We start from the raw sequence: 16675 nt of genomic DNA, 5'->3' as shown, positions 1-16675 counted from the left end.
GAATTAGGTAATCTAATAGGTCCCTCTTCTACATAGGCTGCTCCAGCATTATTTTCAGTTGTCTTACGGTACTCCCTTAATGGCAGTCAAATACTCAATGACCTTCACCGGGATACTTAAACCAGGTTCCTTTGAACGGTTTGTTCTCAAATCTACCCCAATCTCTTCGATATCCATCATTGCAAACTGAATTGTAGCTCTTGGCAACAACAATAAGAGAAAACTTAAGGGGGGTGGTGAATCAGTTTTCTATCGGAACTACAAACTCAACCACAAATACAAATCTGATAAACTGCAGCAATAACAAAGATAAGCAAATTGATAAGACACCACACAACACCAAGATTTGTCACTGCGAATTCTCCTTCAAAATTGACCATGTTTGCTCAAAGAGCAGTGACAACCGTTCCAACAGTTGGAGAGATTGCAATCAAACTGCAATCTTCCTCTACGTTAGATTGGGGCAACTTCCTCATACGATGGGGGTATATGAATTTTCTATGATTCAAAGAACACAATGTAATAATGTATAATCAAAACTGATAGAGAAATAAGATATAAACTTATCAATTTTTAAATTTCACACATCCAAGTTAAGATACCAAAACTTGAAATAATAATCTTCTTCACATGCAATGTTAAAGGATAGCAAATGGTTATCATTGATAGGACATAAGATTATTAACAATAACACTTTTTGATGAATTGAACACACATCCAAAGCATTTCTCTGCTTGAATAGTACTATATGAGTCCTTCATACAATGCTTTGCAAAAAAGTGGAACTTGAAATTTTCAAAACATCTTTAATAGTCGTTTTTTAGCTGCAAAAACAGATCCAGAGTTTTCAAAATGGCACACGAGAGGGGGATGTTTGGCAAGAACAGCAAAGCTTGGTCTTTACTCCAGCAAGTTGTGCTTATGTTTGGCAAGAACAGCAAAGCTTGGTCTTTACTCCAGCAAGTTGTGCTTATGCGGAATTTTTAAAGACTTTTTCAATAAATCTATTTTGTACATATCCTGCAATTATTACATTCTGTGGAATGACATCTCTCAGAGGCGGCGTTTCAAACAGTTCGGTGCTGCAATTTGGCTATAAACCTGGCTGACCGCATTTACCTGAAAGTTTCTAAAACCCTTTTCAACGAAACTTTTTGCATGCAACAAATAAAACCAGTATGTCAGTGACTCCACATTCTGTATGCATTTTGTCTTGAGTTTTTTTTTGAATCTAATAAAGGTCGCCAATCATAATGTTCTGATGGATGTCAATATGTCGTTATGTAGCTCCCATTTCTGCGCACTATATTTCCTTCATTCTAGACCAAACTCGAGGAAATTGGCAAAGTTCGTGAGGCATGGCTTTATACTTGCTCTTGCATTCTCTTGAAAGTTTCTGAAGTGCTTTCAGTAGACATTGTGCTTCGATACAATCTCAAGGCTCTAACTTGCGTGCATAGATAATATACTTACATGACTGTCACTTATATTGGCTTGCGAGCTTCTAAAGCCTTTTGAACAAATCATTGATGCGCATATCATACAATATTTGCTTGTCCTTAGACCACATTTCTTTGAGTTATATTGCCAAACTCGCGGGCAGGGGAGATGACAACGTGGTTGCAGAATACGGCTTTACACCTGCTTGCTTTAAAAGTTTCTAATGACTTATCATCGGAGTTATTTCATGCAACTCTTGCAATCATCGCACCATATGAGAAATTGTCTCCTTGAGTCATTCAAACAAACAATCCATGTTCTTATTTTGATCTACGCACACTGTGTGATAATTGTATTGCATGAGATAACATTTATCCGAGGCGTTTCACCAAGAAGTTCTTGTGCCATGCCGTAGGTGAAGGGAATGCCGTTATTCATGGCGGCTTTGTTTTATCATCTTCAGTCTAGAGATAGTTCACAACAAAAGTCGACAACTTTAGATATTTACTAAACTGGCTGACAAGGCCGATATATGGTAATTTTGGAGACTAAACAATCCATCGATGAATATGTGCATCGGTATTTTAGTTAAGGGAGCCAACTTACCGAAATATCATGATAGATTTAATGATCTTGGGCATCGCTTTCGGTGTTTTGCCAAAATACTTCAAGTTGTCGTCAGTGAACTCTTTTGCCATCCTCTCTTTCAAAACATAAACAACTTTCCGATAATATTAATGAATACATGAGATTTCGGTAACTTTGGAAACTTGAGAAAGCCCCTGACAGATGAGTGAAACTTCGAAAACATGTCCCATACAAGTATATCGGCTTCTTTGGAAAATAAGGTAACTTGCCGATAATAACTTTGTTACCGAAAGTGTTTGCACAAACTTGGCCACCTTTCACCGAAAGTGTTTGCACAAACTTGGCCACCTTAGAGAAATGGTCGATAGAAATAAAAAATGAAAATGACATTTGCTTTTTGGTAAGTTATGATTTTCGTGCAAAATACTGATTTGTATTGACTTGTACTGTTTTAAGCTATTTATTGGCAAACCAGTAGCTTGGGTTACTTTGACAATTATTTTGAAAGGCCTAAATAAGCATTATTATTTCTGTTATCGTAACCTTTAGCCATTAGGATCCAACTTTTGATTTTTGAAATGGATGTAAAACACCTTTGCCAACAACATTGGATTTTAAATCTTTCAATTTGCAAGTAACTGTCAAAGTGAGCAACAATTATTTTGAGACTTTGACATGAGTAATTCGAGTAAGTGTTAACATTGATAGTGATGAATATCAATGCTTGTGACCACATGAGAATGCCATAAAATCCTCTTTATCAATACTTCCAAGTCATATGAGTTGCCTCTTGAATGGAAAATGAATATCATTCATTACCTTTGCTTCCCAACATTTCATCTAGAAACCTAAATTTTGATCACTTTGAGGACTTCGACTAAAATGAAAGATAGCCCTCTTTGAAATATTATACCATCCTAAATAAACTGAAACAACCATGACCATTTGAAGATGCATGAAGACGATGAAAACCATGTGAAACGCATGCGAGTATCTTTTGACAACTTGTGAAAATTTTCAATGGTTAACAATATTTAAACTTTTGTCACCAAAAGTTTAAACTTTCACTATTTCTGAAATGGAGCAAACAAGTAGTATGTGAAAAATTTACAATGGGGAATGCACCAGCATTCAGGCACACTGCTTAGAGCTCACTGCTCAAATATAATAACTTGGATGGCTACAACCCTTAGAGAAGTCTCACTGACTTACAGCAAGATTCGGACTACAATCCGGAGGGAATGAACTACAATAATAGCATCTACAAATGCTTGGTGACCGTTCCCGTTAAGCACAATTGTCTGCTCTACAACATCAATCTCTACTCAATCACAATGCCAAAGGATGAATCACTTATTTGCACATACACCACTCTGATAATGCAGACACAATCTTGACACCAAAATTACATAACTATATCACCTATTTATACAATTTATCAACCTTTACAACAAGGTCGGCTAAACCCTCAACTCACAATTACAAAATTACATCACATGATACAAAGATCAATCACTGGACCATTATAATGATATACATGACATAACATGGACCTAAATCAAATTTTCAAATGCTCAACACCAATTGTAATCATGCTAAAATCAACCGCAACATGCTACATCACCAGGAAAACTGCGTAACATGAAGAACATCACCAGTTCGACAAAATTACCAAGAACACGCACAACGATCAATGCGGATCATCAAAATAAATAGGACATACTTAGGAAACACCAACAAGCACATTAGAATCATCAGTAAGAGTTGTAGCAACACGACTTATCAAATCTTCATCGATCAACATCTGAAACAAGCAACAACAATTGTCATGAAGAAAGATAACTTGCGAAACATCAAATCACGAACCATCTAAACTGAAGATACACAAGACCATCCCAAACAATCTCCCAAAATCTCAACTCAAGATCTGATCACACTAGAATATACCGGAGGAAATACTGAACTCTATAAAGCACTGATCAAAAAAACAAACTGCAAACCGGATCATATGATATGATCAGTTAAGTTATCCGGATCACCAAAACGAATACAAAAGAATATAATGATACTAGAAATACTCAATACAACAAACTAAGATCGCAATAAACCAATCTGCAATCATCGGAGCAATAAATCACAGGAATATGTTGACATCAATGACAACAACATATCCTAGCAGCAACAATGTCCAACAATAGCCTCCCTTGTCACTGCGATAGGTAATTTTATCATCATTTCCTTTATTTTTGATCATTCCAGATAGGTCTATCTTATTTGTTTTTCTCAGTGTAGGACTGCCCTTCTTCGGGTTGTATTTTGTCTCTCTAAAATCTACATCTTTCAGATCTCTGTCTTTGGTCACACTTTTTATTCATGTTCTCCTCTACTTTCGATGCAAATTGATATGATCCCTCAACTAATGTTATTCTTACTAGAGCCAATTCTTCCTTAATATTTGTTTGTAGTCCATTGATGTACCGTGCAACCTTTTCATTGCTTGCTTCACATGTCTAGCCCTAATGATTATTTTGTAGAATTGCACGATATACTCCTTCAAAGGTTTCTCTTTTTGTCTTAGGTTTTGCAATCTTTTTAGCAACTCAACCTCATAATCAGTAGGTATGAATTGGTTCTTCAGTTTTGTCACCATCTTATCCCATTTTGTAATTTTCTCTTTTCCTCTCCTATTCATATCCAACTGAACTTCTTTCTACCATTAAGTAGCGTGACCTTTCTACTTGGTTTTCAAAAATCTTACTCTCTCCAGATCTTCAATTTCTGCATATTCGAAGTACTCTTTCATATAATTTATGCAATCAATTAGTTCCTCAGGGTTTATATTTTCCTTTTAATTTTGAATTTCAATTCTAGGTCTTTTACTGATCTTTGAAATAGCTTTCATCATCTTTATTTGATTTGATTCTTTTTTCTCGTCTCCAAAATCGTGGTCGACTAGGTTTTGGTCTAATTCATCTTCACTTTTGCCTTCTGGTCTAGGGTTTAAGCCTCTCTTTCTATCCTCTTCTATATCATCTAATCGGACTCTTATTGGTCTCATCATTTCCATCATTGCATCCATTCTATTAGCAATATTCGCTATAGGCAACATCTCTTCCTTTACTCTGATGCAATTGCCTCAATTCAGCAATCTGGATACAAGGTCTCAATTGCCTCGCAGTTGGCAGTCAATTTACAACACTTGTAGTTTGCCTTAGGTCGACAATCTGTTCACCTCAAGGAATGCCCTAGCTCTACTCAAAGCTTTCTTTGATACCACTTGTTATAGTCATGAATGAAAGGTCTAGAATAAGAATACCCAACTGTGCAATATAGAGTGAACACAATGGAAATAAGACAACAAAACACCCGATAAGCAAGAAGATCAATAGATTTACCATCAGCAACATCAATTTGGTATATGGAATAACAACGCTTATAGGGCAGATTGGCCTGATCACAGTCCCACAGATTGGCAGAACTAAATTCACAATGTGAGTGGTATGTCCTTACGAATCTAACTACTGATCTTTGAATTTCCTTTGAATGACTACAATCTATTATTATACATGTTTTACAAGCTTCAGAAATGATCCGCATCAGCGTTAAAAGTCTCAAATCTAAAGAATGATGAAATGTGTAGGTCGACCTCAAAATACATTGCAGAAGGAGAAAATGGAATGCAGACCACAAGAAAGGATTCCCCCAGGTCCCAATGTCTCGAATGATGTTGTAATCAGAGCCGCACACAATGGAAGGGTCTGAAATTGAATTGGCACCATAGACACACAATGTTCTGGCAAAAAAATGAGCTTTCAGACATGATAGCTTGATGAAAATCAACAAATCTTTGGATATGATGTAGATGATCATGTCTAGAGTGTGAATCCAGATCTGCAAAGCATGAAGAGAAATATCTAGTCCATTGCAGAGAAAATGCTTAAACTACTACACAGTAAAATGCAAGAAAGGAAATATTTTTGGTTGATGCAGGATTGTTTGGTAACCATGAATGCTCCTACATCATTTATCGTTGTTTTCTTTGTTGGCAATATGGAGGAATTGATTATGTGTTGCATTGATTTTTTGTCATTGATGTCAACACTAGCTAGTATGATTGGTTACCACTAGACAGGTTTTGGTTACTGGTAGAAGAACTTGTGTTACCGGTAAGGGTTTACGGTTTTACCGGCAGAGCTTTTTCTGAGAATCTTTGACAGGATGCATAAGTGGTGTTGGTGCGGCTTCTAGATGGGACTCAGGATGCAGAAGGTGATCCTTGATCATGGCTCGACTGATTGGAGACATCGCTTTGGCATGGTAGACCCAGATTAGGTCTGGTACCTATCTAGGTTATGGACCGGTATCATGTTAACGTGTTCTCTACACATTACCGGGATGTTTTATGGATTGCTTAATATTGTTTTGGTCCAAAGCCGACATGGCATATCATTGTAATATGGATTTATGTAATGATCTTATTGTAATATCTTTTAGGTGGCCGACCTAATTGGTTTAGGCCTTAGGGTTTGTATAAATTGATGTAAGATCTCATTGTAGATCATGGTAAAAATTGTTCGTGGTCATGGAATGAAATATCATATGCGAAGGAGATTTGGTTGATCATAGGTGATCGAATTGGGTTTAAGTAAGAGGTCAAAGGCCTCCGGTATTGAGCTTTACCAGGACTGTAATCAGGCATGGTAGATGCTATCTCTGGCAGTTCATTCTTTTTTATTGTTGTCCAATTATATTGAGGTGGTTATAACCTCTCTGTGGTCAGTGAGACTTCGTTGTAATGAGCAGTATGTTCTATGCAGTGTGCCTTCCTGCATGTGCAAGCCCCTTATTATATCACATACTTTTGGAGAAGTATCATCTGACTGTGGGTAGGCTTCCCACCGTGGTTTTTCGCTTTAACGGGTTTTCTACATACAAATCATGGTGTTATGTGGTATGGTTGCATTGTGTTAATTCTCTGTTTCATTCTTAAGTTTTATTGCTTATTGGTATCTGTTTCTACTATTCCAGTATTGAATGTTTATGTGCTCCAGTTAAAGGTTAAAAAGTGGTTTGATTAATATAATCTGTTGACAACTGATTCACCCCCCCCCCCCCACCCTCTCAGTTGTCCACCGGTTATCCTAACAATTGGTATCATAGCTTTGGTCCTCTTTTGCAGAAGCTTAACCGCTTGAGGTAGATCTTATGGCAACTAATACTTCAAATCCACCGTCAACTATTTTCAGAAGATAAATCCCTAAGCTTGATGGAACAAATTATGGGATATGGAAAATACAAATGGAGACTCATCTTAGATGTCTTGGAAAGGATATTTGGGAGATCACTGAGAAAGGATATACACCTTATGATTCGGCATCTGGCAATCCTGCTCCTGCAGACTTGGACAAGAATATTGAAAATGATTGCAGAGCAAGAGAAGCCCTCTTGTGTGCACTCACTGATCAGCAAATCATGGGATTGACTGATAAATCATTTGCAAAGGTTATGTGGGAGAAATTGCAAACTCTGAATGAAGGTGACCCTAGTGTCAAAATTGCTAAACTTGATGGTTACTTAGTAAGTTATGAGAACTTGAAGATGAAAGATAATAAAATAATTACTATATTTATGGAAAGAGTAAATGAGATTGTCATGGAAATTCAATATTGTGGAGGATCTCTGAGTGAAGATGAAATAGTTTCTAAAGTCTTGAGAGCCCTTCCACCGGCTTACAAGATGAAGGCGATTGCAATTAATGAATTGACAACAATGGCAAACACTTCAATTAATAGAGACATTCTGATTGGGAAATTATTTGCTTTTGAGCTTGAAGAATTTGGACCCTTTGGAGTTGCAAAATCTGAACCTGTTTTTCATGCATCATCATCTACCGGCAAAAGTGATTGGAAAGCCTTATATGCAAAAGAATTGGAAGATATGAGGAAAGAGGATGAAGAATTTGAGCAACTTGAAGCCTTATTTGCTAGAAGAGTGCCTAAAGGACCGACAAGAAATAAGTATGAACGAAAATCACCTTTTAAATCTTTTGCATGTAATAAGATTGGTCACATTTTGCATTTAGATGTCCTGAAAGGAATGCAAGATTTGAAGAAAGAGTTAAGAAATCATTTAAGCCTAATCTAAACAGATATAGATTCAAGAAAAACAAACAATGCTAAATATTGGATGAGGAAGGAGTAAGTGATGACTCTGAGGATGAACCGGCAACAGACTCTGCTAGTGGATCTGGCAATGGAAAGGAATGGGTGTTCTATGCTTTAAAGGAAGATGAATTGGAACCGGCTATCAAGAATGAAGAAAAGGCCCTGGCAGCAAAAGTTGAAGACAAGGATGAATGGGTAATTGATAGTGAATGTTCACATCATATGACTAGAGATAAAAAAAAATTTTTGTCCCCGCAAGAATACAATGGCGGTCAAGTCAGATTTGGCGATGACAAAGCATGTATGATCAAAGGTAGAGGTATTATTTCTCTGGATGGCAAGCATAATACTGATAATGTCTATTATGTAGAAGGCTTAAAGCATAATCTTTTAAGTGTTGGTCAATTGGTGGACAAGGGATTCCAACTTCAGTTTAAAGATAGAAAATGCAAAATCATTAACAAAACTGGTTTGGAGATTGCAACCGGTACTTAGATTGGAGGTAATATCTTTCACTTGAACACTGGTAATAAGACATGTTTGATTGCTCATATTGATGAGAGTTGGTTATGGCATAAGAGGTTGTGTCATGATAATTTTGATTGTATTGTTAAGATCAGTTCCACAAAGGCAATTAGAGATATACCTAAGATTATAAAGCTTCATAATCCGGCATGTAAGGAATGTCAATTGGGAAAACAAATTAGAACTTCTTTTAAGAGCATACATGATAAATCTAATGATGTGCTTGATTTGATACATACTGACCTATGTGGTTCAGCAAGGATCAGAAGCTTTCAAGGTGATAGATACTTCATGCTGATAATTGATGATTATTCTAGAATGATGTGGGTGACTTTTCTAAGGGAGAAGTTTGAAGCATTTGAGAAATTCAAGATCTTTAAAGAAAAGGTAGAAACAAAAACTGAATTGAATATCAAATGTCTGAGATCAAATCAAGGCGGTGAGTTCATTTCTCATGAATTTAACAGTTATTGTGAGACAAATGGAATTAGGAGATAGTTATTTGCACCTCAGATTCCTCAGCAGAATGTAGTGGAAAGGAAGCATAGAACCATTTTGGATGCAGCAAGAACCATGATGACGGAAGCCAAATTGTCTCACTTCTACTGGAGAGAATAAATGAGTAAAATAGTCTACACATTCAACAGAGTTCATATCAAAGGTGAAATCGGTAAGACCCCTTATGAATTATGGTTTGGACATACACCCACTGTTAAATATTTCATAATTTTTGAAAGTAAATGTTATATCAAAAGGGATGATTCAATTAGGAAGTTTGATTCTAGATGTGATGAAGGGATATTTCTTGGATATTCAATTCAGAGCAAAGCATATAGATGTTATAACAAAAGATTGCAGAAAATTGTGGAGAGCGCAAATATGAAAGTGGATGAGCAATACGGAAATCAATCTATATCATATGATAGGGAACCAGCAATGGAAATAATCATACCTGAATCGACAATGCCCCAATCGCTACAAAGTATTGAAATAGTTACACCAGTTAATTAGAAAATTCAACTGTGACAGATGATCAGAACAGTGAACCTGAATTTCAGAAGACACCAAGGTATGTAAGGTTAAATCATTCTGAAGATCAAATCATTGGAGATGGGAACAAGGGAGTTATGACAAGAAGAAGACTAACAAATGAAGAGGTATGTCTTATTTCTTAAATTGAACCGGCATTTGTTATTGAAGCTTGTAAAGATAAACATTGGTTAAAGACTATAGAAGATGAATTAGATCAGATAGAGAAGAATAACACTTGGACTTTAGTTCCCCGACCTAAAAATAAGAATGTTATTGGAACTAAATGGGTTTTTAGAAATAAACTAAATGAGGATGGTCAAGTTGTAAAAAACAAGGCTAGATTGGTTTGTAAAGGATATTCTCAAATGGAAGAAATTGATTACGGTGGGTAATTTGCACCCATAGCTAGAATTGAAGCTGTTAGACTATTTCTTGCCCATGCAGCATATAAGAACTATAAGGTCTATCAAATGGATATTAAATGTGCGTTTTTGAATGGTGAACTTGAGGAAGAGGTATACATTGAGCAGCCTAATGGATTTTCACTGACAGATGACAAAGATATGGTTTGCAGGTTAAGGAACGCATTATATGGATTGAAACAAGCTCCTAGAGCTTGGTATGCAAGGTTGGATAAATATCTTTTGAAGCTTGGTTTTACTAAAGGCAGTTCTGACAGTAATTTATATTACGAGATCACTGATGATGATATTCTGATTATTGAAGTATTTGTTGATGATATCATTTTTGGAGGTGAAGATAAATTGTGCATGGAATTCTCTAATAATATGAAGAATGAATTTCAAATGTCCATGATTGGTGAGATGAGATTTTTCTTAGGTTTGCAGATTACTCAAACTGACAAAGGCATTTTTATTTGTCAAACTAAGTATCTAAGGGAATTGTTGAAGAAGTTTGGTATGGATAATTCCAAACCGGTAATTACTCCTATGGTGACAAGTGAGAAATTATCTATGAAAGACACATCTGCACCGATAAATTTGACAAGGTATAAATCTATGATTGGTGGCTTGTTATATCTAACTCAGACTAGACCAAATATTATGAATGCAGTAAGTATTATTTCAAGATATCAAAGTAATCCTAAAGAAAATCACGAATGTGCAGTAAAGGGGATATTTTGGTATTTGCAAGGAACAACAAAATATGGCTTATGGTATTCTAGAGATGATAACTTCACTTTATATGCATATACATATTCAGATTGGGTAGGAGATACTAATGACAGGAAGAGCACTTCTGGTGGAGCTTTCTTTCTTGGAAAATAATTAGTTTCATGGATCAGCAAAAAACAGTCATGCATTTCTTTATCTACTGCAGAAGCTCAATATGTTGCAGCAGCAACTAATTGCACTCAAGTCTTGTGGATGAAGCAAATGTTGAAGGATACCAAGGTAAATTATAGTGAACCGGTAGTTATCTATTGTGATAGCTCTGCAGCTATTGACATGTCTAAGAATCCGATATTTCACTCTAAGCCTAAGCACATTTCAATAAAATATAACTCTTTGAAGGACAAGGTGGAAGAAAAGGAAGTCAAATTGGTTTATGTGAACACTAAAGAATAGATTGCAGATATATTCACTAAACCGTTGTCTAAGGAATCATTTGAGTATTTGAGAGACAGGTTAGGGGTATCTACCCTTCGGGTAGAAACTTAATTGATGGAGCAGACCATCAGTCCGGTATGCATCATCAACTTTATCCTTTGTTCCGGGTTGATGTAGTGGTGTTACTATTCAGGAGGAGTAGTCAGCTTTGAGATTCACAGAATTTTGATATTTATGTCATATCTTTGGCATTGATGTCAAAAGGGAAGAGTTATATGTGAAAAATTTAGATCAGTTTCATATTGAATTGCACTTCTGAGGGGGAGTTGCTGAGATTTTTTAGCTTTTCATTTTTATATCTTCTATGAGAAATTTTTGGCACTTCTTGGCACTTAGATGTTTTCTTTTTTACATCTAGTGTTGTTATCAATGCCAAAGGGGGAGATTGTTAGCAATATGTAGGAATTGATTATGTGTTGCATTGATGTTTTGTCATTGATGTCAACACTAGCTGTTATGATTGGTTACCACCAGACAGGTTTGCTTACCGGTAGAAGAACTTGTGGTATCGGTAAGGGTTTAAGGTTTTACCAGCAGAGCTTTTTCTGAGAATCTTTGACAGGATGCATAAGTGGTGTTGGTGTAGTTTCTAGATGGAACTCAAGATGCAGAAGGTGATCCTTGATCATGGCTCGACTGATTGGAGACAACGCTTTGGTGTGGTGGACCCAGATTAGGTATGGTACCTATCTAGGATGGACCGGTATTATGTTAACGTGTTCTCTACACGTTACCGGGATGTTTTATGGATTGGTTAATATTGTTTTGGTCTAAAGATGACATGGCATATCATTGTAATATGGATGTATGTAATGATCTTATTGTAATATCTTTTAGGTGGCTGACCTAATTGGTTTAGGCCTTAAGGTTTGTATAAATTGATGTAAGATCTCATTGTAGATCGTGGTGAAAAATGTTCGTGGTCATGGAATGCAATATCATATGTGAAGGAGATTTGGTCGATCATAGGTGATCGAATTGGGTTTAAGTAAGAGGTCAAAGGCTTTCGATATTGAGTTTAACTGGAACTGTAATCAGGCATGGTAGATGCTATCTCTGGCAGTTCATTCTTCTGGATTGTTGTCCAATTATATTGAGGTGGTTATAACCTTTCTGTAGTCAGTGAGACTCCTTTGTAATGAGCAGTATGCTCTAGGCAGTGTGCCTTCCTGCATGTGTAGGCTGCTTATTGTATCGCACACTTTCTGCAGAAGTATCATCTGACTGTGGGTAGGCTTCCCACCGTGGTTTTTCCCTTTATCGGGTTTTCCGCGTACAAATCATGGTGTTATGTGGTATGGTTGCATTGTGTTAATTCTCTGTTTCATTCTTAAGTTTTATTGCTTATCGGTATCTGTTTCTGCTATTCTGGTATTCAATGTTTATGTGCTCTGGTTAAAGGTTATAAAGATGTTTGATTAATATAATCTGTTGACAACTGATTCACCCCCCCTCATTCTCAGTTGTCCACCAGTTATCCTAACACTCTCTAGATTCGTGCAATGACTTAAAGAAATTCATTGCTTAGCAACCAATCAAGATCTTCGGTATTTATAAGACACTCAAATCTATGGGCTAAAAAACACCAAGAGAATGCACTTTCCTTTGGTTGGATATTTTAGATTCAAACTATAAGTGATGGAAAATGCACATCTGGTTTCTTAATACATCTTGAGTCTTTAGTCATTTCTTAGAAAACTAAGAAGCAACTATTACCAGCCATATCTTTTACTGAAAACATGGTAGCCCTTGAGGCAACTTGGGATATCTTATGACTTCGAAGAATTCGTCCACACCACTCTTTGTTTACAATCGATCTGCAATGAAAATGGCCAAAATCCAATTTGTCATGATCGAACCAAACACATTAACACTAACACAAAGTTAATATAATTCGACATCATTTGGAAGACACGAGTGTACATCTCAAATATTGTACCTCTCCAGATCAGCCTGTAGATATTCTTACCAAAAACTTGGACGAGAGAAGTTTGAGAAATTCCAAGGAACGCTTGGTTTCATCCCTTCAGATTAAGGGAGGGATTTTACAATATTAATCATGGGACTAATTGTGTTTTATTTATTTTTTATATTTTATTGTTTTTTTTTAATGATAGTCTTGTGTGAAAACAATTTTCCATTGAGGAAGTTCTGTTCAGACAGTTTAACCATCTTTTATTTGTTTTAAAAATATATTCCCATCGCGAATCAAATAAGACAGCTTTTGAATATCCATTCTATGTTGTAAATCCTGGCCTGACATTCACCTATGGAGAATTTTTGAGTGAGAAGAATGCTTGAGACTTCTATGAGTTTCTTTTATGGAGAAGTTTAATTGCAGACTGTAGAATAGTGTTGAAAGCGTATATGATAAAATACAGTTGAAGTTACAGTTTGCAGTATGGCCTGGATATCTCCTGGACCTTGGTGAAGCCATGGTAGCAATCAAAGAATTTTTTATTACATTATAGTTACTGCATCTTGTGTAGAGTACATTGTTCGAGTATGTGTAATAATGCTAGAGCATTTTAGGTGTTCTATGACGACGAGCGGAATGAAAGGGTAATCTCATATGATTGTTGTCTATGCTAGTGCAAACCACGGGAATAATCTTGTTGGTACTATAGAAATAAAACTTTTATCATTCCTCCATACAGTGGGTGTATGGTCACAATTGATGACTTGGTCAATTATGGGAGTATCTAGACTGATGAGTAGTCCATCCATGTGAAGGTTCCTGTTGAGAGTGACATGGTAGGTACGAAACTATGACAAGGTCCTAGTTTAATGATTTTATAATTGATGTTTCTAATAGTCGGTTGGCATTCTAAGGAAACAAACCGGTCTATATGTAGTCTATGGCATGGTAAGGAAGATGATGATGTTGTGATCGAGAAGTGTGTAGAAACTATTAACTGTGAGACCAAATATTGAGGGAGACAGACTAAGGAGGTTGTATTGTATTTATATTCGTAGATTTAATATAATTATTTGCATCCTTTTGCTATTGAGTTTTCTTAAAAGGCTATCCCTTGTTAAACTTAACGTCTCATATGTTCTTTTCTAATATTTTTGCTAATTAAATTTAAGGAAATAACATCTGTAATTTGATCACATAATCTTAACTTTGAGGGCAATTAAACTATTGATATTGTGGATTATTTTCCTATCATTTATCAGAGATCTAAATGCATCCTCACACTCACAAGTTGATGCGGAGCATTTAATCTAACAGCCCACCCACGTTGAGTTGGTTGGGTGACTGTCCAGTCCTTTTAGGATCTCTTTACTACAGTTTTAGACATTTGTTCAGTTGTTTGTTTTGACTGGCTTCCTAGTATTTGCTATTGTTAGCTTCTAGTTGAGTTTGTGTCCTTTAATGAGCTGGGGAGTTATGGGGAGTCTATATAGGATTAGGAAAGTTAGTGAGAGGAGAAATAAGTGGTAGAAAGCTTTTAAGGGTTTTTAGAGAAAGAGATGAACTTGATATGGAGACAGCAGTCTTCATTATTCACTGCTCTGTTTTACTTTCTGTTTATGGAAATATAATAACAGAAGTCTACTTGTTATATTTCTGGATACCTTTTTATTACTCCTGTTTGTACCTGTGCTGTAGGATAATTGTTTTATTTAATTTGAACAGGTTAGACAACAGGGTACTGTTGTGGAGTAAGTTTTGCAGGTCTAGACACAGTGCTGCATCATAAGTTGATAACTGCAATATGTGTAAGGCTCAAGGAAACATTGCTAAGCTTAGAATCTATAAATTATCCTTCTTCCTTTGATATGGATTCCTTGGTGGGAACACTTAACGAACATGATTGTTATTATTAGAATCTTAATTCGAGGCCTAGAGAATTACCTTACCAAAAGAAGTTTTTTGGTCGACAGTGTTGTTGAACTTCCCTGACTTCGAAAGTGGTGGATTGGTTTCTTAAATTAAATATTCAATTATTTATGACACTTTTCCTTATTTTATTTGTTTTTTTAATATTTATCTGTTTAGATTTTTATCCTCTTAAAACTTTCAAGCTGATTTTTATTATTAGCTTTTTTCGTTTGCTGTCTGCAACTTAGATTGTATCATTATAGATTAGACGATGCTGGTGGTTTTCGACATTGACCTAAGGATTGCTATAATAAATATTTATGGGGTTTAGCAATCTCTGAAATTAATCCTGTACTTAATCTCTTTTTAGCTTTATTTGATTTCTTTTAGCATGTTTCGCATTTTAAATTGGAATTGCTATAAACTGCATAAACAGAGTTGCCTTAAATTGCTCATTACACCTGTAGTGACCCTATTCTGATAATGGCCGATGATTGACTGTAACGCAGGAAAAGTTATTTAGACTGGAAAAAGCTGAGCTGGATTAAAAGGTAACAAACTGTTCTATACTTCTCCTCACTGCCATTATAATGTTTCTTTCGCTTTTGACTAGAATGGTATTCTAAATATGATGCAGATTGGTAGAAATCACAAAGTATGCCACCTTAATATTGAGATGATGGAGGAAGTCAACGATAAATTGGAATCAGACGCTGTAACTCTACAATATCTGCCTCAAACTAACCTTTATCTCACGTAATTTTTATTATAATAATTCTGCTAACTGATTCTTCTTAATCTCAAAAGATTGGATGAACTCAAAGGCGTTTCTATGGTCCATGATATTCTCTGTAACTCATTTCAGTCGCTGTGAAGTTCAATTCTGTTCAACAAGATTTTTTACAGCTACGTTGTTTCTTAGGAAATCCAAATATTCCATTAAAATTATTAGACTTCAAATCTCTTTGTTTGGTGTCTATGCTCTGATTTCAGCTTCTGATTGTTTTTAAACAGTAATTTTATGAAATTGAAAGGAAATCCAGAGTAAATTTCAGTTAACAGACTGGAAAAGGCTTAATCTGAAAAAGAAAGATACAGACTGTCTTAACCTTTTTTCTTATTGCCATCATAATGTTTCGTTTTCTTTTGACCAGAAAGGAATTGTAAACATGATACAGATTGGTACAAGTCACGAGGCATACCACCCTAATATTGACTTCATCGAAGAAGTCAACGGTTACCTGAATACAGATGCTGCAATCAACAAGATCTATCTCAAACTAAACTTAATCTCACATGATTTCATGATGATAATTTCTGCTAACTGCTTCTTCTTTATCTCAAAAGATCATTTTTAATGAAGAGATCGTGTGTGCAGCCTGACATTATATGGTCCAAGAGATTTTCTGTACCTCATTTCAGGCTAATGTAAAGGATGTTTACCATAACTAATGGGGCGTTTCCTC

At 35.8% G+C, this 16675-nt stretch overlaps 1 protein-coding gene across 5 annotated transcripts in view; it reads left to right on the top strand.

The window, feature by feature from the left end:
- Positions 1-16157, top strand: part of LOC131033004 (MADS-box transcription factor 14) — a 224065-nt gene extending 207908 nt beyond the window's left edge. For all 5 annotated transcript variants that reach the window (XM_057964130.2, XM_057964124.2, XM_057964118.2 and 2 more), the window contains 2 exons: positions 15719-15760; positions 15847-16157. Coding sequence is in view for 1 of the 5 variants with exons in the window: in XM_057964124.2 (XP_057820107.2) it covers positions 15719-15757 (39 nt within the window). In the remaining 4 variants the exon portion in view is untranslated. The remainder of the gene's footprint in view (positions 1-15718; positions 15761-15846) is intronic.
- The last annotated feature ends 518 nt before the right edge of the window (positions 16158-16675 follow it).

The sequence above is a fragment of the Cryptomeria japonica genome, chromosome 3 (assembly GCF_030272615.1).
Source record: "Cryptomeria japonica chromosome 3, Sugi_1.0, whole genome shotgun sequence".
NCBI lineage: Eukaryota > Viridiplantae > Streptophyta > Pinopsida > Cupressales > Cupressaceae > Cryptomeria > Cryptomeria japonica.
The sequence above is the reverse complement of the archived record's forward strand: the minus strand, read 5'-3'. Positions and strand labels throughout refer to the sequence as shown.